This window comes from Varanus komodoensis, unplaced genomic scaffold, assembly GCF_004798865.1.
Source record: "Varanus komodoensis strain SLA01 unplaced genomic scaffold, ASM479886v1 scaffold14_1, whole genome shotgun sequence".
NCBI lineage: Eukaryota > Metazoa > Chordata > Lepidosauria > Squamata > Varanidae > Varanus > Varanus komodoensis.
In genome coordinates this window covers 21,200,423-21,226,507 of record NW_025335438.1, presented here as the reverse complement: position 1 = coordinate 21,226,507, position 26,085 = coordinate 21,200,423, and the positions used below count along the sequence as shown (strand labels likewise).

General features: G+C 38.9%; 1 protein-coding gene across 12 annotated transcripts in view; it reads right to left on the bottom strand.

The window, feature by feature from the left end:
* The window catches only part of CCDC178 (coiled-coil domain containing 178), a 172,420-nt gene that overhangs the window by 127,737 nt on the left and 18,598 nt on the right, over positions 1–26,085 (bottom strand). For 10 of the 12 annotated variants that reach the window (XM_044424404.1, XM_044424399.1, XM_044424398.1 and 7 more), the window contains 10 exons: positions 25,184–25,326; positions 22,919–23,072; positions 20,165–20,260; positions 19,935–20,071; positions 17,090–17,273; positions 15,306–15,368; positions 13,498–13,659; positions 11,521–11,634; positions 7,886–8,031; positions 4,560–4,719 (listed from right to left, as the gene is read on the bottom strand). In XM_044424404.1, coding sequence (XP_044280339.1) covers positions 4,560–4,719; positions 7,886–8,031; positions 11,521–11,634; positions 13,498–13,659; positions 15,306–15,368; positions 17,090–17,273; positions 19,935–20,071; positions 20,165–20,260; positions 22,919–23,072; positions 25,184–25,326 — 1,359 coding nt within the window. The remainder of the gene's footprint in view (positions 1–4,559; positions 4,720–7,885; positions 8,032–11,520; positions 11,635–13,497; positions 13,660–15,305; positions 15,369–17,089; positions 17,274–19,934; positions 20,072–20,164; positions 20,261–22,918; positions 23,073–25,183; positions 25,327–26,085) is intronic. The other 2 variants (XM_044424408.1, XM_044424409.1) reach the window with 2 other exon arrangements.

Sequence of the window (26,085 nt, the reverse complement as noted above, 5' to 3'; positions counted from 1 at the left end):
CTGCAGCCCCCAAAGAGCCTCTCTGAAGCAGCAGTGCGGGGAGAGCTGAACAATGGGGCATGGGAGACTGTGGGAGAGGAGGGGGCAATAAGCATTGTTTCTGTGAACTCCCTTATGTTAACTTATTGGGACTAAGTCAAATATGGCAATTTCCCACAGAATACCACATCCTAACAGTGTCCAGGACATTTTGCCAACACTCCAGAGAAAACTTAGGAAAAGAAATAGACCCAACTTCGAACAGTACAAGTTTACTTTGTACAGTATATCACAGAAGTGAGTACACCCCTCACATTTTGTAAATATTTTATTATATCTTTTTATGTGACAACCCTGAAGAAATGACACTTTGCTACAATGTAAAATAGTGAGTATACAGCTTGTATAGCAGTGTAAATTTGCTGGTCCCTCAAAATAACTCAACACACAGCCATTAATGTCTAAACCGCTGGCAACAAAAGTGAGTACACCCCTATGTGAAACTGTCCAAATTGGGCATTATTAGCCATTTTCCCTCCCCGGTGTCATGTGACTCATTAGTGTTACAAGGTCTCAGGTGAGAACGGGGAGCATGTGTGTTAAATTTGGTGTTATCGTTCTCACTCTCTCATACTGGTCACTGGAAGTTCAACATGGCACCTCATGGCAAAGAACTCTCTGAGGATCTGAAAAAATGAATTGTTGCTCTACATAAAGATGGCCTAGGCTATAAGAAGATTGCCAAAACCCTGAAACTACATTGTAACATGGTGGCTAAGACCATACAGCAGTTTAACAGGACAGGTTCCACTCAGAACAGGCCTCGCCATGGTCGACCAAAGAAGTTGAGTGCACGTGCTCAGCATCATATCCAGAGGTTGGCTTTGGAATATAGACGTATGAATGCTGCCAGAATTGCTGCAGAGGTTGAAGGGGTGGTGGGTCAGCCTGTCAGTGCTCAGACCATATGCCACACACTGCATCAAATTGGTCTGCAGGGCTGTCATCCCAAAAGGAAGCCTCTTCTAAAGATGATGCACAAGAAAGCCCGCAAACAGTTTGCTGAAGACAAGCAGACTAAGGACGTGGATTAGTGGAACCATGTCCTGTGGTCTAATGAGACCAAGATAAACTTATTTGGTTTGGATGGTGTCAAGCGTGTGTGGCAACAACAACCAGGTGAGAAGTACAAAGACAAGTGTGTCTTGCCTACAGTCAAGCATGGTGGTGGGAGTGTCATGGTCTGGGGCTGCATGAGTGCTGCCGGTACTGGGGAGCTACAGTTCATTGAGGGAACCATGAATGCCAGCATGGACTGTGACATACTGAAGCAGAGCATGATCCCCTCCCTTCAGAGACTGGGCCGCAGGGCAGTATTCCAACATAGTAACGACCCCAAACACACCTCCAAGACGACCACTGCCTTGCTAAAGAAGCTGAGGGTAAAGATGATGGACTGGCCAAGCATGTCTCCAGACCTCAACCCTATCGGGCATCTGTGGGGCATCCTGAAACGGAAGGTGGAGGAGTGCAAGGTCTCTAACATCCACCAGCTCCATGATGTCGTCATGGAGGAGTGGAAGAGGACTCCAGTGGCAACCTGTGAAGCTCTGGTGAACCCCATGCCCAAGAGGGTTAAGGCAGTGCTGGAAAATAATGGTGGCCACACAAAATATTGACACTTTGGGCCCCAATTTGGGCAGTTTCACTTAGGGATGTACTCACTTTTGTTGCCAGCGGTTTAGACATTAATGGCAGTGTGTTGAGTTATTTTGAGGGGACAGCAAATTTACACTGCTATACAAGCTGTATACTCGCTACTTTACATTGTAGCAAAATGTTATTTCTTCAGGGTTGTCACATGAAAAGATATAATAAAATATTTACAAAATGTGAGAGGTGTACTCACTTCTGTGATATACTGTATGCTCTTAAATCACCAAGCCACAAAGATAAATTGCAACTACAGACATCTGGTACAGTCATACTCAAAAAGACATAAATACTTAAATTTATAAATGTTCTACAAGTTCTAGAAGATGCTGTTTATTTTAGGATCACATACTGTTCATACTTTAACAGTATATTATCAGAAGTGCAATCAAAGCACAATCTTGTTTTTGTTTCTCTGCATTATTTTTATTTAAAGCCAGAAATCAAAGCAGTATTGAGCAACATCAAAGTTTCATCAAAGAAAAGTGGGTTCCCAAGAGTAGTTCTTGGAGCAGTCATCAGTGCATTCATGCATGTCTTTATCATCAAAAAACGAGTGCATTCATGGTGGACCCTGTGCTATCTCAGTCAGTATAGAGTTCAGAGTACGATGGATGAAGAGGAAACTCACGTCCTTTTCCAGACCTTGATATATCCCACCAAGCCAATTAGACCTGAGAGGCATTGACTGCGGGGGGGTGGGGGCGGTCTTTCACAATAATATGATATTTTGAAAAATCAAGAGCAGAGGAATTGCCATGGACCTGGAAAGGTTGGTGTTCACAGCACTGAACACCAGGTCTTGAAAGCAGAAATGGGTTATTATGTCTCAGGTCCTCAAGACTGGGTCATATAAATAACCTAATCCAAGAATGGCCTCAGATCTACTGATGGAAAAATTGTGTTGTGGAACCCTACTCCAACATCCAGCAAGAAGGTGTCTAGTGAATACGGCAAAGTTGAAGCTGACTCACATATAGGATCACTGGTACCAGAACCCAGAGAAGCTACTGGAAGATACAGCATAGGTTGTCGTGCTCCCTGCATTCCAGCTGGATGTGACAGAGCTACTAACATTGAAAAAACTTTGGTTAATCTATGAACTGGTGGGGAATGGAGAACTGGGGGGTGGGGGTGGGCAGAGAACTCAATGCAATAGGATCAGTTACACTAATAGTTAAGGTGGACGAATCCATGAAGGAGATATTGTAGGAGGCACTAGCTGGGAAATTCTAACGGAAAGCATTGACTGGGAAGCTATAAATGGATGGGTTGGTTGGAACATTAATATTGGAGGGGACATACCAGACAGGGATGTCCACTTTCTCCATTGATATTTGATCTACATTTGGAATCCCTAGTGCATATTATTCAAGCAAATGCCAATATTCATGCAGGTGTGCATGATTCTTCAAAATTTAAACTTATTCTTTATACTGATAATCATTGTTTCTTTTGAAACTCTAGTTGTCAGTTCCAGCTTTGATACATTATGATTCAAAACTGCAAATGGGAACTGATTATTTTCAAATCTATATTGTATTTTTAAGAGAGAGCAAATAATCCAGGAGAGTTTGATGCATTTAATCATACATAAATAAAATAGAGGACAAGACAAATGCGTATAAAGTTAAAACCAAAATCAGATGGAATGCTTGTTTCCTGCCTCGCAGCAAGATATGCATTACTCAGAGCAACTGGTCAGTCAGCATTCCAGGCTAGCCCACCAAAAATAAAGGATGTGGCCATAGAACCCATCAGGGTGTTTGCTGGTGTAGGTGTGAAGGAGCTGGGGAAGCATCCATTCTCCACTCCTGATAGGCACAATCTGTATGGGCAGTATAAGTGTGTTTGCTTCTCCACGTAGTGGGGAACCCTGGCTTATCAGGGTTTTTAGTCCCCTAGAATTCTATAACCAGATTAATCTAAAAGTGGTTAGAGCAGGTTTGCAGACCTTGTGTTTCAATGCCATGACGGGGAGTGCAGTGTGGAAGGAGTAGGGGCAGAGCATGCATCCCCATCTTCCTTCATATTTGCATTAAAGCCCTCATCAGCAAGCATATCAATACCATAAACTGCTTGTGTCTGCAATCTATAAACAGCCCCAGGCCAAGTTCTTGCTGGTGGTTGTATGTGGTTGTTCATCAGCTTCACACTAAACTGCAATTGGCACAATGGAATGTTGCTGCATGTACGTCAGGGATCTTATTCCTGCCCTACCAATACCCACACTTTACTGTTAAGTGAATTGAGAGCCTTTCACTGGAAAGGTATTGGCAAGTTACAGAAAGCAATTACTGCCTAGTGAATGTTTACTGGGTGTAGGTTGCAATTTGAATATATTTAGTCAGTCATAGGAGTCAGAACTATCACAAAAAAGCCCACTCATTCATGTCTTCCAAATAGACGTTTAACATCCCAGATTGAAAGATTAAAGCTGCAATCCTATACACACTTACTTGAGGTAAATTCCATTGAACTCAGTGGGGGTTATTTTTGAGTAGACCCGCATAAGATTGCACTTAGGATGTAAAACTTCCAAACATAAATGTTAATGAACTGTGAAGATTGCATCATCAATAACAAGACCCACCCCCCCAGCATTCTCATTTCACTCTTCCAAATAAAAGTGAAACCAGTTGCTGAAATTATTGATTTCCAGTGCATGGCCTGACATCATAGAATCTTATAGGGTATGTTGCTACTGGCCATCTCCCCAGGTAAAATGAGGGTGAGGCTCATGCACAGGAATCTGTCTTCATTTGGAAATCCCTGTTTGGCTGAAATATTTAATCCAGGGCAGTGATATTTAACCCATTATCTATTGAATTTCTCAAACAAACAAAACCAGTTCAATCTGCACAGACCTTCTTAGCTTTCAGAGATTTCTGTCTATCCCACAGTTGCTCTTCAAAAACTCTGCTGTCTGTCATTACTTTTTTTTCAACATAGTCCAGCCGATCATGGAGAAAATCTACTAATCTCTGAGCATTCTGCTCCTTTGCATTAATTCTAGCATATTTTTCCCTTTAAGAGAGAGAGACAGAGAGAGAGAAATAATCATTACCAGGATAAAATATTATATGGAATTGCTAGGCAGACTGATCTTGCAGAAACATCGAGGCTGTGATCTAGTGAAATGTTTTATATGTGCACAAGGGACAATGTACATGTCTGGCTAGGGTTTATCGGGCCATTTCTTCTTCAGCAGCTCCCCCTGCCGAACCACAAACTGATTTTTAAACTCAGAGGAGTTTAAAAAGCAATTTGGGGTTCGGCAGGAGGTGCTGCTGAAGGGCAAATGGCTCAATAAATCTTGCACAGAAGAACTAGATAGCTCATAGAAACATAAAGCATTTGACGCTGCTTTAAATTGAGTAGGACAGTTTGTCCATCTAGTCTAACACTATCTCCTCAGAGCAGCAGCAAATTTCTAAGCATCAGACTCTTTCCCAGCCCTGCTACCAAAGGTCCTTTGCTTGGAGGTGTCAGGACTGAATCCAAGACCTTTCATTTTTGAAAAATGTGCACTGACTACTGTGTTAAAGGAGAGGGACATACAAAATTGTGCAATATTAAAAAAAAAACAACACCTCACCAAATGTAAAATTGATTGTTTAGGCCCTTGAATTCTAATGAGGCTTGGTCACTATATGTTTCAAGAAACTTGTTTTTAACAATCATGGGAAGCTGGATGAAAGTGACTTTTAAAATAAACATAATTATTGTGGCATAAATGTTCGTATATAAGAACACAAAAACAGCCATGCTGGATCAGACCAAAGGTCCATCTAGTCTAGTATTCTGTACACACTGTAGCAACCAGCTGCCCACAGGATCACTCAAGCAGGATGGGTGCAAGACCCCCGCTTGCTCAAGCTTCTCATCAACTGGTGTCTACAGGCATGGCACCTCTGGTAAAGGAGGCAGCACATAGCCAATACTGTAATACTAGTAGCCACAGGTAGTCTCTACATCCATGAACCCACCCAATCTTTTTTTAAAGCCATCTATGTTTGTGGCCATCACTACTTCCTGTGGCACAGAATTTAACTATATGTTGTATGAAGAAGTACTTTCTCTTGTCTCTCCTAAGCCTTCCCCAGTCAGCTTCATGGGATAACCCTAGGTTTGAGTGTTATGGGAGAGGCAAAAAATGTTCCCCTCACCATTTGCTCCACTTCATGCATAATTTTAAACACCTCTACCATGTTTCCCCTTACTTATCCTTTTTTAAGCTTAACATTCCCAGTTTTTGCAGCTATTCCTCATAGTGGAGATGCTCCAGCTCCTTCATTTTCGTTCCCCTTGCTATTTTTTCTAACCAAATAATATTCTTATTCAGGTGAGGCAACCAGAACTGAGCACCACATTCTAAGTGTGGTCACACCAAGGATTTTTACAAGGGAGTAAGATCTTGGCAGTTCTATTTTCTATTTCATTCCTAATTATGCCTAGGATTGAGTTTGCCTTCTTCACAAAAGCTGCACACTGGGCTGACATTTTCATTACTACCACTCAAGATTCCTCTCTTGCTCTGTAACTGCTACTTCTGATCTCATCAATATGTACTTGCAATTGAGATTTTTTTGTCCCAGCACACATTATTTTACACTTACTCATACTGAACTGCATTTGCCCCTTCAATGCCCATTCCCACGGCTTGGTGAGATTCCTTTGGAGTACCTCAAAATCCCTCAAGATTTTGACCATTCTAAATAGTTTGGTGGCAAACTTGGCCATGTTGCTACTTACTCCTCACTCCAGATCATTTATGGATAGGTTGAAAAGAATTGGTCCTAATACCAAGTCCTGTCAGACTCCACTGTTGACATCTCTTCAATTGGGAGAAATTACCATTTATTCCTACCTTCTGTCCTCTGCTCTTTAAACAGTTTGTATTCATAAGAGGACTTCCTCTTTTATTCCTTGAGTACTTAGTTTGCTCAGAAGACTTTGGTGAGGGACTTGTCAAAAGCCATTTGGAAGTCTAGATGAACAGTGTCTACTAGATCATGCCAATTTCATCAGATGAATGAAGAAGTTAGAAGTTATTGTTTAATACTCCCTACTTCTCCAAGTGGTAGGAAACTCTAAGGCAGACTTACAGATTTAATTCCTTTGTGAAAATCAGGTCTTGGGACTTGTAGTATTTCTGTGATATCTATCAACTTGTAAATATAAAGCCATAGTGGGTGAGAAGTAAGGACATGAGTAGGCAATACTAGCATAATCAGTCAATAATGACCATGAAGAAAGCATCTATTTGTCTATTCTGTCTCCCTGCAGAGAGACCAAAAAAGCTTAACTAAATTTCAGAAGAACCTGGGAAAAGAGGATTAAAAATATTACAGTAATGTTGTGAGCTGTGTGCTGTTCATAGTAACAATATGTATTGGTAAATACAATATGTATTTACTGACTTTAGTATTACAAAAAGCATTTTTTCTTTCCACTTCCTTTAAGAAGATGACATAGGATCTTCCTGTGGTATAGTCCTAAATGTAGGAAGTGGTATGAGAAAACAGGCACTTTTCACCATTTATAATGGCAGTGTTAAGTTGCTCATGCATATGCAAAAATGTCTCTGACTAAATATGAGGAAATTTTGAAGTTCCCCATATACCTAATCCATAATTGTACCCAAGGATCAAGACTATCAGAATGTTTGGTCATTCAAGGCAACCATGGCATTATTTTCAGCTGAACAAAAAATTTTGTGTCTATTTTCTAAAACTTATCACTCCCAGGAAATGAAAGCCTTTCACTTCTTTTTCCACAGAAAAAAATGAAATGAATAGATATCTGCTAATAAAAGATGCAGCAGAACAGAAATTGAAATTGGACTGAGTACGCCTAAAGTATTATTTCCTTATTCACTGATTAATACTGATATATCTTCAAATAACACAGTGAAGGTAATACAACAATCTAGTGCTTTTCTTGTGGCATTCAACTGCTGTCTCTTCATTTATGGAATGTATCCATCTGTGCAATGGGAATGGAGGGGAGCAGGTTGAAGCAGTCCTCTTCTTCTACAGCCTACTATTCTGCCATCCCGGTCTGCTGTGGCTGGTTGTGGAGCTCTTCAGAACAGTGGGAGATGCAGAATCACCAAAAATTGCCCCCTTTTCCATCAGGGGAGGGACACAAATTAAACATTTTCCATGCTTATAGGACCTGAGGCTCTTACCTCAAATCTGCTAAACACTTCTGTGTGGTATCCAGTTGTTTTTGCTTTTTTTCACTTAAATTATTTAGTTTAGCAATTTCCTTTTGAAATTTTGCAATATCTCCATTGACTTTAGCCAGCTGACTCGAAATATCTAAATATTTCTCCTGAAAATTAGAAATAAACACACACACACACACACACACACTTGTGAAGTTTGCCTGGCAAGATATCCTGATATTGTGTTTTAAGTGCACAATTATGTGCAACGATGCATGAAATTGAATACCCAAGAAATAGAACTGTTTTCAGAAGTGCAGTTGAAACATTTAGTGCAAGTGGAATAATGCCATTTCTGTAAAGAACAGACTTATACATCAAAGTTACTATTCTCAAATACAATACCAGAAATCTAAAATAATTCAAAGAATATATTTTAAAACATTCTCATATTACCTGATGTGCCTTTGTCAGAAACATCTTTTCAGGTGTGTTCTTGTGTAGACAATGCAGTATTCTACACTTTGCTTATGCTATTAAATAAATCATGGTGATAGCCAGTGTAGTATAATGGTTCAGAGTGTGAGTTGGTAGGCTGCTGGTTCAAATCTCAGTTCTGCCACAAATTCACAGAACTCAATTTTATGACCCCTCAGCATTATCAGAGTGTGCCATAGGATAGTTCTCAAGGCTAAGAAGCAAAGCTCCAATCTACCTCCCCTACCCCCTTCCAGATGATGAGGAAAGAACTACAATAGCTGCTGTCTGGGGTCAGGAAAACAACCCTGGGGAGAAATTCAAGGGAATCTTACAGGAGGAGGAAAGGAGAGGAGACTGGAGAAGCAACCATCTGATGTATCACTGCTCCAACCGCCTTTCTTCTTCCTTTGAGACATTGTTGTTAGATGACCAAAAACAGTCAGCTAATGATAATTAAGAGTGGGAGGAACAGGGGATGATGCTTGCTTTTGCCGCTCCTTCTGCTGTGCATTAGATGAATGTGAATAAGTTTAGAGTCTTATGCTCACCTTTTCAGGATTGTATCTTAAGTGGCAAGCTATTGTCTTGCAGCCTCAGCTCCATTAACTAAATTATGGGTATAATAATACTGACCAAATTTCATGGTTGTTGAACACGCTAACATTCTATATAAATACTGGTGGTGGTGGTTGTTCAGTGTCTGAATTCACAGTATGAGGAAAACAGCCAAATGGTATCTAATAAAAATCTTGGAGTTTGTTCTGCATGAACAAAATAATACTAACGCCACAAGGTTTTGAAGGTAATTATAGGAAAACTTCTTTTGGGCTTCTCAAGTCCCTGTTATTATTAAGAATGTTATGGCAAGATGTTCTCACAGAAGCAGATGTGGCTGAAGATGTCTGAGGAATTCAGTCTTCTTGAATTCTGATACGAACCTACTTGAGCCACCCCTTCTGGATTAATGAGCAATTTAGAAGACAGCTATTCATGGCTTTCTGTACTCTTCCAAATACTGCAAAACAGTCCTCCGTTCAAAACACAGCATACATTTAGAAATGGCCATTTTGAGCAAAAATAATAAAACATGTGCATTTAAATCAAGACTCGTTAGACTTAAACAATCTTCCTCACAGATGATGAGGGATTCAGTGGAGGCAGGTCCTTCTACCAGTCACCTTGGTTTCCATGTTGGTTCCAGAGAAAGAAAACCCCTTTTGCTCTGTATGCAGCATGGGTAAGAATTTAGTCTCAGTCAAAACTTCCCATATTCAAGACTAAAAGGACTTGATGGCTTTTTTAATGTAAACATGGGAGAAGCGGAAACTGACAGATTTATTCAACCAGGCCAAAGGCTCATAAAGATGTGGGTTTGAATCCCTGTGTATTCACCCATGTTAATGCTAACTTGTGACCTCTTTTTTCTGATAAGACTCCTCATCTTTAACAGCTGTATGACAGGTTCTGGAACTAGACTGGGAGCCAAATCACAGTGCCAAATTGTTTATCATTCCTGTGAGTTGTCACTGCAGCAGCCACCTGCTAGGGAAGAGACAGGAAGGGCAAGGGAGTTGGGATTCAAGTTTCCCCATCACTCCCAAACTTGCCAGTTACAGTGTCAATGCTAATAGTGCCATCTATTGGGTGGTCAGGCACTCAAGCAGATATGTGAATAATGTCTTATGTGATTAGACCACTGTAGTGTACAGGTAGACTGTAGCAGTGGGCATATATACCTCTGGAACAAGAACATTGATTAAGGCTGAAAATTTAAGGCATTAATTCATGCATTTAGTCATGTATTAAACTTTGGCCCCTGAATTATTGGTGAGTTTGACAAGCAAAGAATCTGGGCCTTGGGATAAGAGCCTAATTAAAGAAGCAATGAAGTGCCTAATTAATCCAATGCAGAGTTCCTGTTCCTCTGGATGAGACCCATGAAAACTAAGGGTTCAGACTTGGCTAACCAAATGGACACTTCAGTTGTGCGGTGTATGGGATATCGGCAGCTGTGTCTTTGTTTCAGTCTTCCTAGGTACTTTATAGTTCCATTCATTGTACTTTGGTAACTTTTATTCTATTTATATCTTGCCCTTCCTCTTAAAGGTTAGATCCAGGATCTGCCTTCCAAAAACAGAAGAACTCCACTTTAAAATATGTGTTACAGACCTTGGAGGGGAGATGACTTTCCCTATTAATGGATTCCCTTTTTTACAAATGTGTCCCCCCTCCCCAATGATTAAGTTACGTTGCCAGCAGTTAGATTAACTCCCTCAAACACACTAGCCTCTTCTGCTACTGGGGAAGTTCACCAGATTTAATTCTGAATAGGACTGCACTGTCAGTCTTTGGTTATCTCAGAATAAATCAGTAAGAAACTGAATAGGAGCTGAATGGCCAGTTTATCTCACTCCTAGTTTTGGAACACTCAGGTATATATTCTGTTCCTCTGCATAATGAACACACTGTATACTGGGGTACAATATAGCATATACTTGCCATATACAGTATAGACATGTATAGCCATTTACATGTATAGCTAGAATATACATTGTCTGATTTCTAATATGCTTTTAATTTCTCAAAAATAACTGGTTGAAGATTGGAGATAGTATGTAAGACTGAAAAAAACTACTTCAATGAAAAGTTTTGTACTCACCTATTTAATGATATGAGCTTTATCATTTTTTCACTATTATTCCTTAAATACCAATGAATCACAAATACTGCATTTTTATGCAAAGTCTCATATTAATAGGCATGTTTACACTGATGTAGCTTTCAGGTAATAAAAAGCAAAATGATTCCTTTGCTAACATAGGCAACTTGATAACTACTACAGTAAACATACACCATAATTTACAAGAAGATGCCATCTGCTGTGCAAAGGTGCAATCAGCAGGCTATTTCTATAATGGTCCAATCCTTTTTCTTCCTTGTATTTTATTTTTGTCCTTCATTTTCTAAAGCCCCAAAGCATTATGAGCCAGCATGGCAAACGAAGAAACAGAGGGCTTCTCGATGGCCCCAGTATCAATTCACTTTTGTATTTTACCTCACCCTAAGGCTGTGGATCTGATAAGTTAGTTCAAGCAAGAAACAGAATAGTCTACATCTATATACATCAAGACAAGCATTTAAAAGTGAATTTAAAGTACTAATATTAATATATTCACCTCTATATTGGCCAATAGGTTTTTAAAATAATTCTTCTGCTCATCTAGCTCTTTTTTAATTTTTTTCTCCTCTTCATCGAGTTCTTGAATCTTCTGCTTCAAATCAGAAGTTTTCTGAGTAGGGGAGGGAATAAATCATAAACAAAAGAGTAATAAAATTCAATTCATTTCATGCAAGGTATATTAACTGGTAAATACCTTTTACATGTATATTTACGTTTCTTATAAGTAGCATTCAGCTTCATCCTATATATTTTTAATATTGTAAAAATGCTATTGAATAGAGGAAAAATTCACTGATCCATACATTATATACACTAATATATAATTTTCACAATTCACCAGCATCTGCATTCCTTCTGCCAATGTTGGCACCAGGCCTTGGTTGCCTATTGGGCTGCCCTCCCTTTCTAATTCTACTTCTTCCTCATCACTGTCCCCCATTGTCCATCCTCTTGCCTGAGCTGCACAAATCCCCACAGCAGAAGGCAGATGGAGAAGGCACCTCCATTCCTCTATTCCTTGACTGCTTGCATGCTCAGAGAAGACAGATGGAGAGGCAAGAAGAGCAAGCAGGAGCAGCAGCAGGGCCACGAGGTACCAGGATTCTGCAGTGGACCATGACAGCTACCCAACAATACTGGCACTTGGCCTGACTTGAATAATCCAAGCCAAATGCACAAGAATCCTACTCAGATGTGATTATTTATTATTATTTTCTGCCTAACATGTGATTAACAGCACTATTTTTCTCACTTTAGAGATCAGACACTAAAGAACAGCTGTGCTCTGACCACTTCTCCTACATTTCACAGCCCATATTGACTACATAGAGATCAACAGAAGCCAGGATCCAAATGATATCCAAGGACATCAGTGTGCCCACTGGTGTTTTGTTTTGTTTTTTAAAGATGCTTTTTCCATTGAACGGGGAAACTCTAAAACATGGTACAAACTTGCTTTTGAAACTCTACCCATTGACAACAGTGATCACTATGTGACATGAGAAACCCATTTCTAAAGATCCCTTGAGCATTCAGAAACAGTCAGGAATATCTCTCGCTCCAGATCACTGAATCTATGACTGATTCCCATAACAATGTGGACCATGAAAATATTTTAGTTTCTGAACCCAATTATAGTTTACTTGCATTGCACTTGTCATTAAACAGTTTGTCAGGGTTGTCACAACATAATTGTTTCTGGAACTATATACCTTCAGTCATAAATCAAGCCAAATATAATCTAGACTGAGGGCAGGGGGTTGGACCTGCAACAGCAGGGGGTTGGACCCAATGGCCTTCATGGCCCCTTCCAACTCTACTACTCTATTATTCTATGAGGAAAGATGTCTTGCAATAAATAACATTATCATAAGATCTGTTTCTAAAGCACCTTTTGGATGTAAGAATTTGTTGCATAGCAAAGTTTCACTGTGTTGCCACTAAAAATAAAATTTTCTGATTTATTTTTTTAGAAAATTCAACAAGCTATAGAATTACACCTATTACTAAAATGCAAGCATGGACTAGTCTAAGGGACAAGAAAAATATAAACTTGTAATCTCTGTCTGAGGATGCTTCTATGAACTTTGCTTTCATGTTTTTGAACCAAAATACATGTACAGTTAAGGACAAGGATATATAACTTGTACCACGCCCCCTGAAAGCCTCCAAAAGACTAATGATGTGGTCTTTGTCACATTGTTTCTCTTAATTTTTTCTCTTGGGGATGGGCTAACTGTATTTTTCACTGCTGTTAGCATACTATTTTGAAATTACTATTAGTGCTTTAAAATATATTTTACTAAAGGCTAACATCATAGTTTACATTAAATTTAAAAATATAAATTATTTTAAAACATTAGAATCACAATAAGGTTTTAATGGATATGTCTCATTCCAAGTGCTAGTCTGAAACCTTCTTTCCTAGAAACACAGCAAAGTTTGATATTTGTGTTAGCTGACTGTAACTTACCTTATTCAAATCATTTTGCATATCTTTACTTCTTGCTAGAATGGCTGATTGCTCGGCGACACATTCCTCAAGGTCTGCTAATTTCTTCTGAATGTTTTCTTCTACAATCATTTGTTCCTTTTGCATTTTCTCTAGCTCTGACTGCAATGCCTTAACTCTTTTCTGTTCATAAGATAAACAAATATTTACACTGCAGTACCTCAAAACAAAGAAACAAAGAAATCCAATAATATTAATATTCCCTTCTATTAAGAACACATATTAATAGAATACCATCCTGAGATTTTATAATAATTGGATGGTATATAAAAATATCAATAAATAAATAACAATAGCTTTTATTGGGCAAAAAGTTAATTTCTCATACATGGCAGCTCTGCCTCAGGTACTGAATCTGAGCAGAGATTTGGCAGACTGAAGCTTTGTGATTCCTATTGATTCTCACAAAATAATTTTTAAATGTCTATAACATTTTTTTCTGTTTTTCTGGAAAAAAAAATGTAGGCACAGTAGCCCATTAGGTGGATTATGTCTGCTGAATAGTAGAAAAAGCAGGAAAAGCAAAATAGAAAAAGACTTTGTAAACACGTTTTTATATCTTGATTTTTTAAAAAGAGAACTGTGAATAACTTTTTATTTTTTGCAGAATTGCATAAAATTTGGAGGGACAATTGCACCTTCTGAGAACAAGCCTGCCAAGTTTCAGATAAATAGGTATAGAGATGTTTATGCATAAGCAGCCTCTACATTTTGAGGGTATCGAAAAAATGGATGGGTGTTTTCCTTATGTTCCTTCCCTGTTGCCCATTGTTCCTAAAATGGCAGAGAGAATGACATCTCTGTTTTGTCTTGGAATGAGTCTCAGCTTATTGCCCTTCACCCAGTCGATTTGTGAGTTCAAGTGCTGATTTAGAATGGCCACTGCCTTACCTGGATTTGGTGAAAAAATGAGGTAGAGCTGAGTGTCATCTGCATATTGATAACACCTTACCCCATACCTCCAAATAACCTCTTCCAGTAGTATCATGTAGATTTTAAAAGTGTGGGGGATGAAATGAAGCCCCGTGGCACCTGGTAGCACAACTGCCATGGCCCAGAACAGCAAACCAGCAGCACCACCTTCTGGAATCAGTCAGCCAAGTAGGAGTGGGACCATCCCAAAGCAGTGCCTCCTACTCCCAGCCCAGCCAGAAGGACACTGTGGTTGATGGTGTCAAAAGCTGCTGAAAAGTCCAGGAGAATCAACATGGTTGCACTGCTCCTGTCTCTCTCCTGGCAAAGGCCATCGCAAGGGCATTCCACCATACATGATGTTGACAAATGATTACTCTGCATTTGAAAAATGTTACATAGCCCATAATTTCAGTAACATTTTTAAAAAATGGAGATTAGTGTCAATGGTGATGAACAAGAGAAGAGATGGGATAAAACTTAGCCAGGTGCTTAAAGACTTGGAGACAAAATCCATAATACCAAATGACACCCTATTGAGGACAAATGTTAGATGGTAAGAGAAGTCATAGATTCCTAGGTTCATGATGCCTCTTATTAGGCAGCATCAGGGGAAAGCATGGTACCCAATAAAATCCAAATCAAACATACACACATGTGTGGACCGGAGGGTCACATTTACCTCCCATATCCCTATCCCTCCCTCTCTCTACAGGGTATGTTACATCTGCAAGGAAGGATTGGTGCCTTTACCATTTTAGTGCTGCTTGTGCAGTGCTAATTGTTCAAAAATTACTTTATAAACTATGTAAAATAAACAATATAGAAAATTAATAAAAACCCACTGTTCTCATTACCTGGGTCAGCTTCCAAGCACTTACTTCATCTTTAATTTGTTTTTTAATATTTTCTTCCAAGTTCTATAAGTAAAAAGGCAATAGGGAAAAAATGATGCATTCTATAACAAGCAAACAAAAAACTGCTAGAAATGGATCAGTCATATAATAGATGTCTCCCTTTCAAAGCATATTCTGTAAATTAGATGGCAAAAAGCTATTAAAAATTAGCTGAAAATATGGCAATGGAGTGATAAGGGTTGTGCGATATTAGAGATCCTATTATTTAATACTAATATATAGGAAGCCAGCTCCACAAGGTTCTGTTACACTCAAGTGCCAAGCACACAGTGAACTACACAAACATGAAGCTGGGTCACATGGATCCAAGTCCAAGAGTAGCCACCACAGCATGCTGTCTTTTACCATGTCATATTAGGAAAAAAGAAATCCTGCCTCAGTGTGAGGAAACCAAAAACAAAAATGGCCATTTCAATTTCTCCATGGGACACTCAGAAAGTGTAGGATGTACATGCCATTTCAGGAAATGTTTGTCAGAAGCTGCCATATTACAATTTAATCTTCACAATGTTGAATGTGAGAGGCAAGATCTAATGCAGCCTGGGTGTCCCTGGACTGCAGTAAGGATGCATAGAGAGGTTTGCAATCCATAATGTGTTCATATGTGACCAGTTCATAGAAAGCAGAGCACACAAGCTCACAAGATCTCAGAGAACAGAAAAATAGGAGTCTCCAGACATAAGATGCTATTCAGAATGGCGGTATCCACTAGAGAGAGAGAAAAGTTTTCAGAATTAGGTTCGCATCCTCCTTCTCCTTCTGACTGAAAGCATTTGTCTGCAGAACAGTAAGAAGCGTGGTTTTTTTGCAACATTCCCTCCATGCCCCTTCAGTATCTGCTCTGGAACATAAGGGAACAGCAGAGGAGGCAGCATGTGCGGCTTTAAGAGAGAAGAGAATCAGTAAAATCTGTTCCCCCTTGCAGTCTACTCAGACCTCCTCCATCAAAAGAGGGGCACTAATTGGATGCCACACTCAGATTATAAATTGCCTTAAAAAGGTAAGTTTGATATTCATTCATATGGCTTCTTCCATATAGCTTACATGTAATTTTGCTTGGTTAAACCAAAGCAGAACCTTGCATCTCTTTTCAATTAAAAAAAAAAAAAACAGTTATAAGAAATTGAAGCCATTGGGCAACAGCCTGGTCATAATCCAGCTATAGCATCAGTAAATAATTTACATAACTACTGGTTTTCTGGATACAGAGGGACATAGCTACTTCCTGCCTGTTCAACAAAGTTTGGATGAACACTGCAATAAGCAAAAAGTTGATTCCATGCACAGAGTTCTTCCGCTGGGTTGGGACACTTGCTGCTTGCAGCTGAATGAGAACAATTCAGAGTAAAGTTGTCAACAGGACTGAAAAAAAAGGGCTTGCCTTGTGCCTTTGATGGCATCTTGATCTGTTAAAAACAGCAGATCCAGCTTTTTGCATCATAAAAGTAGGTATCATTATTTATTAAACCCTGCTCATTAAGCAAAGTGATAGCTATACTAGCCAGAAAAGTGGTTGGCAACATTGACTCACAGTTGCTTTTCCATATACAGCCAGTTTTATATTATTACTTAGAGAAATTTAGGTTATGTCATACTTCTAATCTAGCAGATAATGTGGCAAAATCATGTTTAAAAGATGCATGGATTTACACAGGAACATGCTATTCTATCTTTCAGGCCTTAAAATTATTAAATATCATAATAATGGAATGACTTTAAACAACCTTGAAACGCATTTTTTCTTTCACGATGTTTTGCTCCAATTCCTCCAGTTTATTTTTGGCTTCATCATAAGCTAATTCAACTGAACAAAGTTCTTTACTGACTTTATTTAAATGTTCTTCCAGTCTACGAATATTTTTCAGCAAAACCTGGATTTCTGCTTGATATCCCATTTTTCTTCTTGTACTGTTAAAATTATTATTATTATTATTATTATTATTATTATTATTATTATTATTATTATTAAAAACAGCACCTTACAAACCTTAGCACATCTCCAAAAATATACTATAGGAGTTAAACATATCCAGTACTCTTGCAAAGGCCTTAATTTTGCTTCACTTTTAGTTAGGAATATACTGATTTTTAAAACGCCTATGTCTACTGTATGGACTGATGAGTTTGCCAAATTCTTAATGCATTCATTGATGGGCAGAGGAATCCTATGGCTCCTAGAGAGCATTCCCATAGTTGTAGTCCCAGCTCTGACTTGAGAACTGGGACTCCACACTTGTAGCAGCCTCCATGCCACTCACAGATGGCACGCAAAGAAGTACACTAGCTGCTTCTCCAAAGCTGCAAAAGCACCGAAGCACCTAAGTTAGACAGCTGAAATCATCCTTCTAGCTGCTTTGCAGGGCCAGGGGAACATGGAGGCAACCTTGCTTCTGCATTCCTCCCACCCTGTATAGGATGCCCTCTGAGTTTAGAAGGTTGCAGGCATCCTCACAGAACTGCACTGTAAAAGCAGTTTAAGAAGACCGTTCGCATAAATGCCAGACTTCCACATTTTCACCTATATAAGCATCTTTTGATTCAAGGACCTTTATACTAGTACACCACTGATAATCATGCAGAGCACAACTGTTTATCACTGCTGTGTCAGTGTAAACAACCTTACAAAATAACCATCAACTTTCAGCTTTGTATGACACGTACTTCTGAAATTTTTAGTTCCGAAAAAAAAAAAACTAGAAGCAGTGGGCAGTTACCAATGCTGTTGTTCTTCTGGAACCCCACTACTAAAGTTCTGTTGAGTCCAGTACCAGGTTGTACAAGTGGCATATGGAATTGCTTTCACAATGCAGTATGTGGAGTGGGTTGCACAAGCATGATGCACACTTGCTTGCACCACCATATTTGTGTAAATGCAATTTTAGTTGGATTCTTATCTTGCACATAGTTCCAAACCTCATTTTGTGCTAGTGGATGACAAATTAGTTGGATCCTGCTCAGAGAGACTTTTTACATAGTCCCAAATTACAATTAACAGCAGCTATAGGCATACACATGTGCCTATACTTTCCCTCAAGTGAATATGTCAGAGGTAATTTAAGCTGTAAATTCAGACATTTTAAACGTGATGCTACTGCAGAAATGGCCATGTTAGCTGGGAATGCCAGGAGCTACAAGTCCAACAAGTTTGGAAGACACCAATTTGGGAAAAGCTGACCTATGGGGGTTATCATTACTTAGGGCTGTGTAGCACAACTGAATACACTGAGACTTGGAAGCAAGCATTCTGCTTCTGGCACCACAATGTAATATTATCTTGAAACTTTTGCCTGCTTCCCATCTCTCCATTCTACAGTCTTTAACTGCAGTTTTCCATTCTATGTAAAATATTTAGTCTAGCAGTGTAACACCAGCAGCTCACACTGACTTCAACCTACTGACAGCACATCAGGAGGGAGTCAAATGCAGGCTACAAGCTTGCACAGAATTCAATATGCGTTCATGTTCATGTGAGTGCCAGTGGCTGCCTCCACATACATTTTAAGTGGGATGAAGTCAGTGCCATCTGTCACTGCAACATTCCTGGCATTCCCAGGAATCAACATCTGGTGTGAGAAGACCAACAGAGATGGTGAGACAGAGGAGAACAAGGACTAGCACTGCATGTGAAGAAATAGCACAGAAAAAGGGGGGAAAGCTGCTAGAAAGCAGAATAAGAATGAAATAACCTGGGCATGACAAATGTATGCTTAGAATTTCCACTGCTTCTATGCAGCTTTATCCCATATAACTGTGCCCATGATTTCCACATAAGCCAAGGTACAGCAGTTAAGCTGATGTGTGAACCACGGGATAAAAGCATTAGCAAGAGCAAAGATGAAACCAGAAAATGCACTTTTGTTAAAAGAGGTAGAGTGCATGAAGACCATCAAAGCCAAACTAGGAAGTACAGTAAATGTGTATGTGTGGTTAACATGTCTGATTGTTATTATTTAAATAGCCAGTGGTAGCTTTCCTCTTGTGGCAAATAGCAACTTTTGTTAATGAGTTAATGGTCTTGTTACCATTTCAGAAAGTACTGGCTATCTATTGTGCTCATCTTTGGATTTTGAGGCATTAAAATATCATCATCGTTGTCGTCATCGTCGTCATCATCCCAGTTTGTGACCACTGTTCTTTGCTAAGAAAACTTTAATGTTCTGAAAATTGTTTCTTAGACTCAAGAATTAAGAGCAATATGTTTTATAGGGTGGACAAAATGTACAACTGAAGTCCAGCCTGACCAGTTGGTATTCCACACTGATATCTCCACTGTTGCTTTATATCAAGAAGCTTTCCCCCCCTCTTGTTAGGTCTGACAAGTATGCTAAATGGTCTGCTGCTACCATTCCCATCAGCCTCTTAAAATAATCTTGCCCATTCAGCCTCACCAGGCTAGTGCATATTTTGGGGGCTAATTAATATTTATAGTGAAAATAAATAAAAAGTGAAAATAAAAAGACAAAATCCAGTGTAAAATTCCACTTGAGTGAAAATAAAAAGACAAAATCCAGTGTAGCCCATTTCAGTTGGCTTGATCATATTGTTAATTATTAACATGGTTTTACTTACCTCTCTCTGAATTTTTGCAGAAATCCTCCATTTTCATTATATAAAATCTGGTTTTCCCTCTGCAAATAATCTATTTCCTCCTTTAATTTCATAAGCTTATCTTTCAGGTCTTTTATATCAGACTGTTGACCAGTTTTCTAAGAAGCATTATAGGCATATAAAGAATATTATGAAAATACTGTAACATTTGCAATATAAAACCTCTTTTCCCCAGAACTTTGTAAACTTACAGAAGTTTCCATTAATATCATCTCTTCGAGATACTCATTCAGTAAATCTTTGTTCTCATTTTCCTGAGTGGTGATTTTCAAGATCAAACGCCTTACCTAAATATTAAAAATATAATGTAATTGCTTACATGACATTTACTTCCAGCATTAAACAAAGCTGGGATTTGAAAATGTACATCAGAGATTTTTTAAAGTCATAGTTTACTAAACTAACAGAATGATGAAAATCTCCTAGATTCAAAAAGGGGATAACTAATTAAAACAAGAACAGCAGCAATATGCATATTCTCAGTATCATAATAAACATGCATAGGTAATGATGAAATGAAAGGTTGCGGAGGAAAAGTGTCAAGGGATTAAGACAAGTTGTTGTGAGTTGATGGGTTTTAAAGAACTAACAAATAGATGCTTTGAAGAGAGTAACTGGGCTTGCATGCCACAAAAAGCCACAGAATGGATTGTCATTGTGCTTGGACACAGAATGAACTAGGATGATGATGTCTGAACTAGGAAAGATTTTTCTGTCACAGTAGTTTTGGGCAGACAAGGCACATGGAGAACCCATGGCTTTTAATAGAGTTGTTTAGAGTAGCTTGTTCTCAGGGTGGCTTCATGTGATGTTCAATCTACGAATGTGCAAGGAATCTGCTTTGTGGGTGGAAATCCATTGGATTCCCTGGATTCTGCTCCCTGGACTCTGAAGCACCTTCTTGGGGCCATGAGCCTGCTTTCTGGGGGAGCATGCTGAGCATTTGTGCAACACTTGCAAGGAATTGAGTGCCACATGACTGCGGCACAAGCAGTGTCCCTCTCCTGAACCTGTGAATTACTGCCTTTGTTTGTGCAGTATGTGGTGAAGTAGAAGGCTGCAGAATGCATAGTCACGATTCTGTAAGCGCTCATGGATTTCCCCCTTACTTGGCTTGCTTTCTACAGTGAAGCTTGAGAAAGCTCTTGAATTGAAGAGGGATGGATTCCTTGGAGCTTTGTTGCAGCCCTAGCACAAATGTGGCAGGGTGAATTTTCTGTGGGTTGTTCAGAATAGCTGAAGAGCCACCTGGCAAAAACAGCAAAACCCCCTGTTGCTCCTTGAAATCTTGTTAGTGCCACCACCATTCTCCTTCACCACTTCACAGCCATAGAGTGGATTATGGATGTATTTATTTGGTAAGAATCTTGAAGAAAAGACAAGAGAGCATCCCAAATTTGTTTGCAACAGTTTCTTTTAACTATGCTTATCACTGCTATGGTTTTTTTGTATTTTTTGTAATTTTATCCTCCATTTTATTGTTCTGCCATGAAATTTGTGCAATTTTTTCTATACTGTACTGTTCTGCCCTGAGATTTGTGCATTCCTCTCTTAGATCTTCTGCCATGCTGTGAGATTACTATTTTCCCTTTAGTATTAGTGCTCTACCTGGAAATGTGCACAATTTACCCCTTCCATTTTACTGCTTCGCTGTGACATTGGTGATTGCACTCACTGCTTTGAAAACGAAATGTATGCTTGGCAGCTAGCAACAGAGACCAGTGGAGGGAAGCAACTGGAATGGAGGGGGTGGGAAGAGCTGAATGTTGCTGGCAGCTGCAGCGAAAGAGCTTTAGGGTGGTTATTTAGTGTAATGTGCAGCAGCCTGTTCCTCCTTTCTTGCTTCTTCAATATATATATTTGCTAGCAAGAAAGTGCCAAAGCAGAAAACACTGAGGTGATACAGGTATATTCAGCTAAATAGGGAAGAGGCTATCTTCTACTCCTGTGGAAGAGCACTCCGTACAAGACCCCAACCTTCCCCTCAAAGTTTGTGAAGATGTTCCCACATTCATAAGGGTTCAGAAAATAATTGTCATTTCAAAGTTGAATGAAGAAAAGAGGGACCTTTCACTTGAAAACACAGAAATGATGGACAAAATTATAAGCACATGGGCAATAGGGGATCCAGCTCATCAGCAGACAAGTGGTCTTGTGCATTTTTGCAAGAGTTTGTGAATGCATTACTGTGTTCATTAAGGCTTGGAAAACCTTAATGTGATCTGGGGAGTGTGTGTGAGTGGGGGGGGGTTCCCCTCATCAGTCAGCAATGCAGCACAGCAATTGCAACAAAGTTGCTGATACAAGAAATACAAGGGAAGCCACCAAGTAGGTGATCATATGTTGAGATTAAGAGACAAGCCACCCACCCACTATGGTTTCTTCTCAGGGTGACTTGTCTATTTTGGCATCCAACAGAGAGAATAAATATCTGGCTATCAAGTCAATATTAAAGCTAGGATCCCGATTTGCACTTCTTTCCATTCACAGAAGGAACTCTTATCCAGTGGAATCTACCACTGATGAAAGCAGGAGGAGAGGCAATGTTAGTTGAGTTCCCTTCATCCTGGCAGCTCCCTATGCCATGCAGGGAAACTGGTTCATGACAGTGGCATCAGTGAGTAGCACTGCAGAAATGCTCCCCAATTAGCTGGGCCCATCAGGCAGCACCCAACATGGGGGTGGGGCAATGAAAGTCCCCCAGGTGTCAGCCCTGTGAGCCCTCCTGGGAGATAGATGTAGGCCTCAAAAGCTGTCCAGGCATGCTGGCTGCTGAACACTGGGCAGCTTCTTGCAGGCAGAAGAGCATAAAAACATTCCATCAAACTTCAACTTCACTAGATAATACGTGTGTGTATGGGTGCAATTACAGGACACCTAACTTTTCAGTAGACATTCCATTTTATAAGATCTGTTTATTTACATATAGATATATACAAACCCACTTTATCATGCCAAGCCATTATGTCAGTATTTGCATCCGTTTCTTGCTTGATCAGTTCTTCAAGAAGAATTTTATTTTGTGCTATTGCTTCTTTCAGTTCATTTATCTTGGTACAATAATCATTGAAAAGGGCTTCATCTTCTTTTAACCGATTACTAAGAGAAGGTAAGAGGCTAATCATCCATCTGTCCAATCCCATTTAAGATCAACTGAAAATGTATTGATTAACACAAAGCCTGTCAAAATCATCCAATTCTAGTCAGGCATCTGCCATCATTCCACTGTTACTATCAGTAGTTCTAAAATCACTTCCTTATATTCTAGTATCCAATATGCTATATGATCCTAAGTAAATTTACTTAGAAGTAAACCCAACTGCATTCAATAGGATTTCTTTAATAGTAAGTGCACTTTGGATTGCAAGTTTTGTCACCTCACAGTTTGAAGCATATTTTGAATAAGTTAGCTGTGGACCAGCTTAGCTGAGAAACACTTTTGCCAACAACATTTCTACAAAACTAATCTGTTATTAACACATTTTCATCATTATATGCAGGAGTTGAAAGGTAGGATGAGCTGTTGAGAGAAGATAACAAGCAACAAAAAGCACAACTCATTGTATGATCTTTTATCAAAGAGAAGATGGTCCTAATCGAGAGAAGATTTGTGATCAAGTTCTGTAGAAATCATTAAGTCAACTTAGCCTGGACAAGAGCCATTGATAAATGTGAGTTTGGTGCAATTAATTTCCTTGGAGTCAGAATCATTCATAAGATATCTGAAATGGCATACACTAGCGCTGAAGATCATTTTGTCTATGATGATGAAACAACACTTGAAGACATTAGTCATTTTGTACTATGTAATTGCTGCACGAAAATATATTATTTGGAAGTGTTGTAAATAACTAACATGATTAACAATAATTCTCCAATATCACTTGGATAGGTATTGACAAGTAAATGTATGAAAATCACAGTTCATTTTTCCCCTATGCCAACAGCTGCAGAAACAGACCGGTCAGCATTTCACATCACCCAGCCAGGTATCTGACAGCCAAAAGCTTTGATGTGTCAGCCAGTTGTCATGTTTCTTCTCTAAGCATTCATCTAATAAATGAAAACACAGATGACTGGCTCCAACATCCTTAATAAGAGAAACAATACTATTCTCTGATTAGTTTCTTCCACAATGTCATCCACATTTTCACAATAGCGTTAACATTTGGCTCTCCGATATCAGAGTGGCCTCATATCAATATGATGCCAATAAAAAGAACTCATATTGACTATGTGCTTCAAATTTTAACATAGAATGCATATAGATCCATTTTCATAACCATGGAAATGCATATACATGCACCTCTAGAATTGCATAATTCTGGCTAATACATTTAAGGATAAATTAACTGTTTGCACACACTTGGGGTACAAAGTTTGCTTTGAAAAGCGGTAGTGAACCACTGAGAGTCTTTGCAATGTGCCAGCTGGGCACTTCATAGACTGTCAGAACAGACGCAGCAAAAAGGGGTTAAAAAATGGGTAAGAGGTATTCACAATGAGAAAAAAGACTCTCAGTCATGGCAGGCCAGAGTGGCTTGAACCATAAAGTCCACTCGGATAGACTGGTGGACTGATAGGAAAAGAGGGGACAACCCATGGCAAGTCCAATCATCTTTCTCTTCTGTGTTTATGTCTTGAGAAGTCCTTTCCTCTGACTTTTGTTCATCCAATTCCATGATGCTTAGCTGGCCACCCCAGAGGAGCAGTCATCATGCATGGGCTATGGTCAGAGAAGGAGCTGCCTGTGATCTCTGCAGAAATTCACTGTGCAGTCTCCAGATTCCGTGTTAAAATCCTCATGTGACTCTCGAGGTACAAAAAGTTGGACTGCCCTATTTTAGATTTTCCTCCTTTGGATCATCTCCTTTACCTTATTGCAACCAATCCAAAATATAAGTAATTGCAATAATAATAATTGCATGTTCCTCTCTTGCCTACCAATACGTCCATTTCTTCCCTTCCTTTGCTGTTTCCCTATGTCTATTTGAAGCTGCAATCCCCTTAGGAACCACTCATACATGCTTGTAAGTGCCATACAAATAGAGCTGTATAAATAAATACAACAAAAGCAAACCATTCTAAGGGTTCCAAGACCTGTCTGTGTAAAGAAGTCAATTATCTGTATGTTGACTCTGTAAGGAAGCGAACAAAAATTTAAAAAGTCTTCTTGAAGAAAATATTCCAAAAGTTGAAAAGCCACTTACATAAGATCGTTCAACACAAATTCAGCTTCCTGGATTTGTTCAGACATTAATTTTCTTCTCTTCTCACACTCTTCTATGACTTCTGCATGTATAGCTCTCACCATCAGTAGTTTCTGATGAACAGTATCATATAATGCTTTCGCCTTTTAAAAGTATAAAAATTATTTGGACTGTGTAAAGCACATAATATCAGAAATATTATTCTCACTTACCTTGTAAGTGACAAGATGTAATGTTACCTCTTTTATATATTAATTGCTTTGAATTTTGCCACTTTAAAAAAGGAGAAAACTAAAAGTGACATTTAAACTCCAATCCTACATCAATTAATGCAAAAGAAAATTCCTGTGAGTTTTGTGAGACTTATGCTGTAATCCTACACCTACAGTGGAACTTACTTTTCTTTTCTTTTCTTTTATAACTTTTCTTTTATAACTTCTTTTATATCATTTATATTTTTTATTTATGTTATATTATTAATTTTAATTTTATATTGTTATTTTTGTATTGTATTGTATTTTATTGTGTTGTAAGCCGCCCCAAGGCTTCGGCAAGGGGCGGCATAGAAATGTTCTAATAATAATAATAATAATAATAATAATAATAATAATAATAATAATAATATTATTATAATTTATCAGTTCCAAAATGTTTACTGTGAGTACCTTTCCAAAGCCCTTGAAATCAGAGGTCTAAAATTCCTGTAACTGACTCCTAGAAATTAGTTTTACATAGCCAATCTTTTAGTATAGCTACTGTGGTACAAAGTATAATTTTGATATCTTAATTAGGAGATCACTTCATTTCATATCTCCATAGACGCCTTGACTCCTGCTTCTTCAGTTCCACATTTGAAAAGGTATAAACAGCCAATCTCGGAAGTGTTGTGAAGCAGGGCAAGG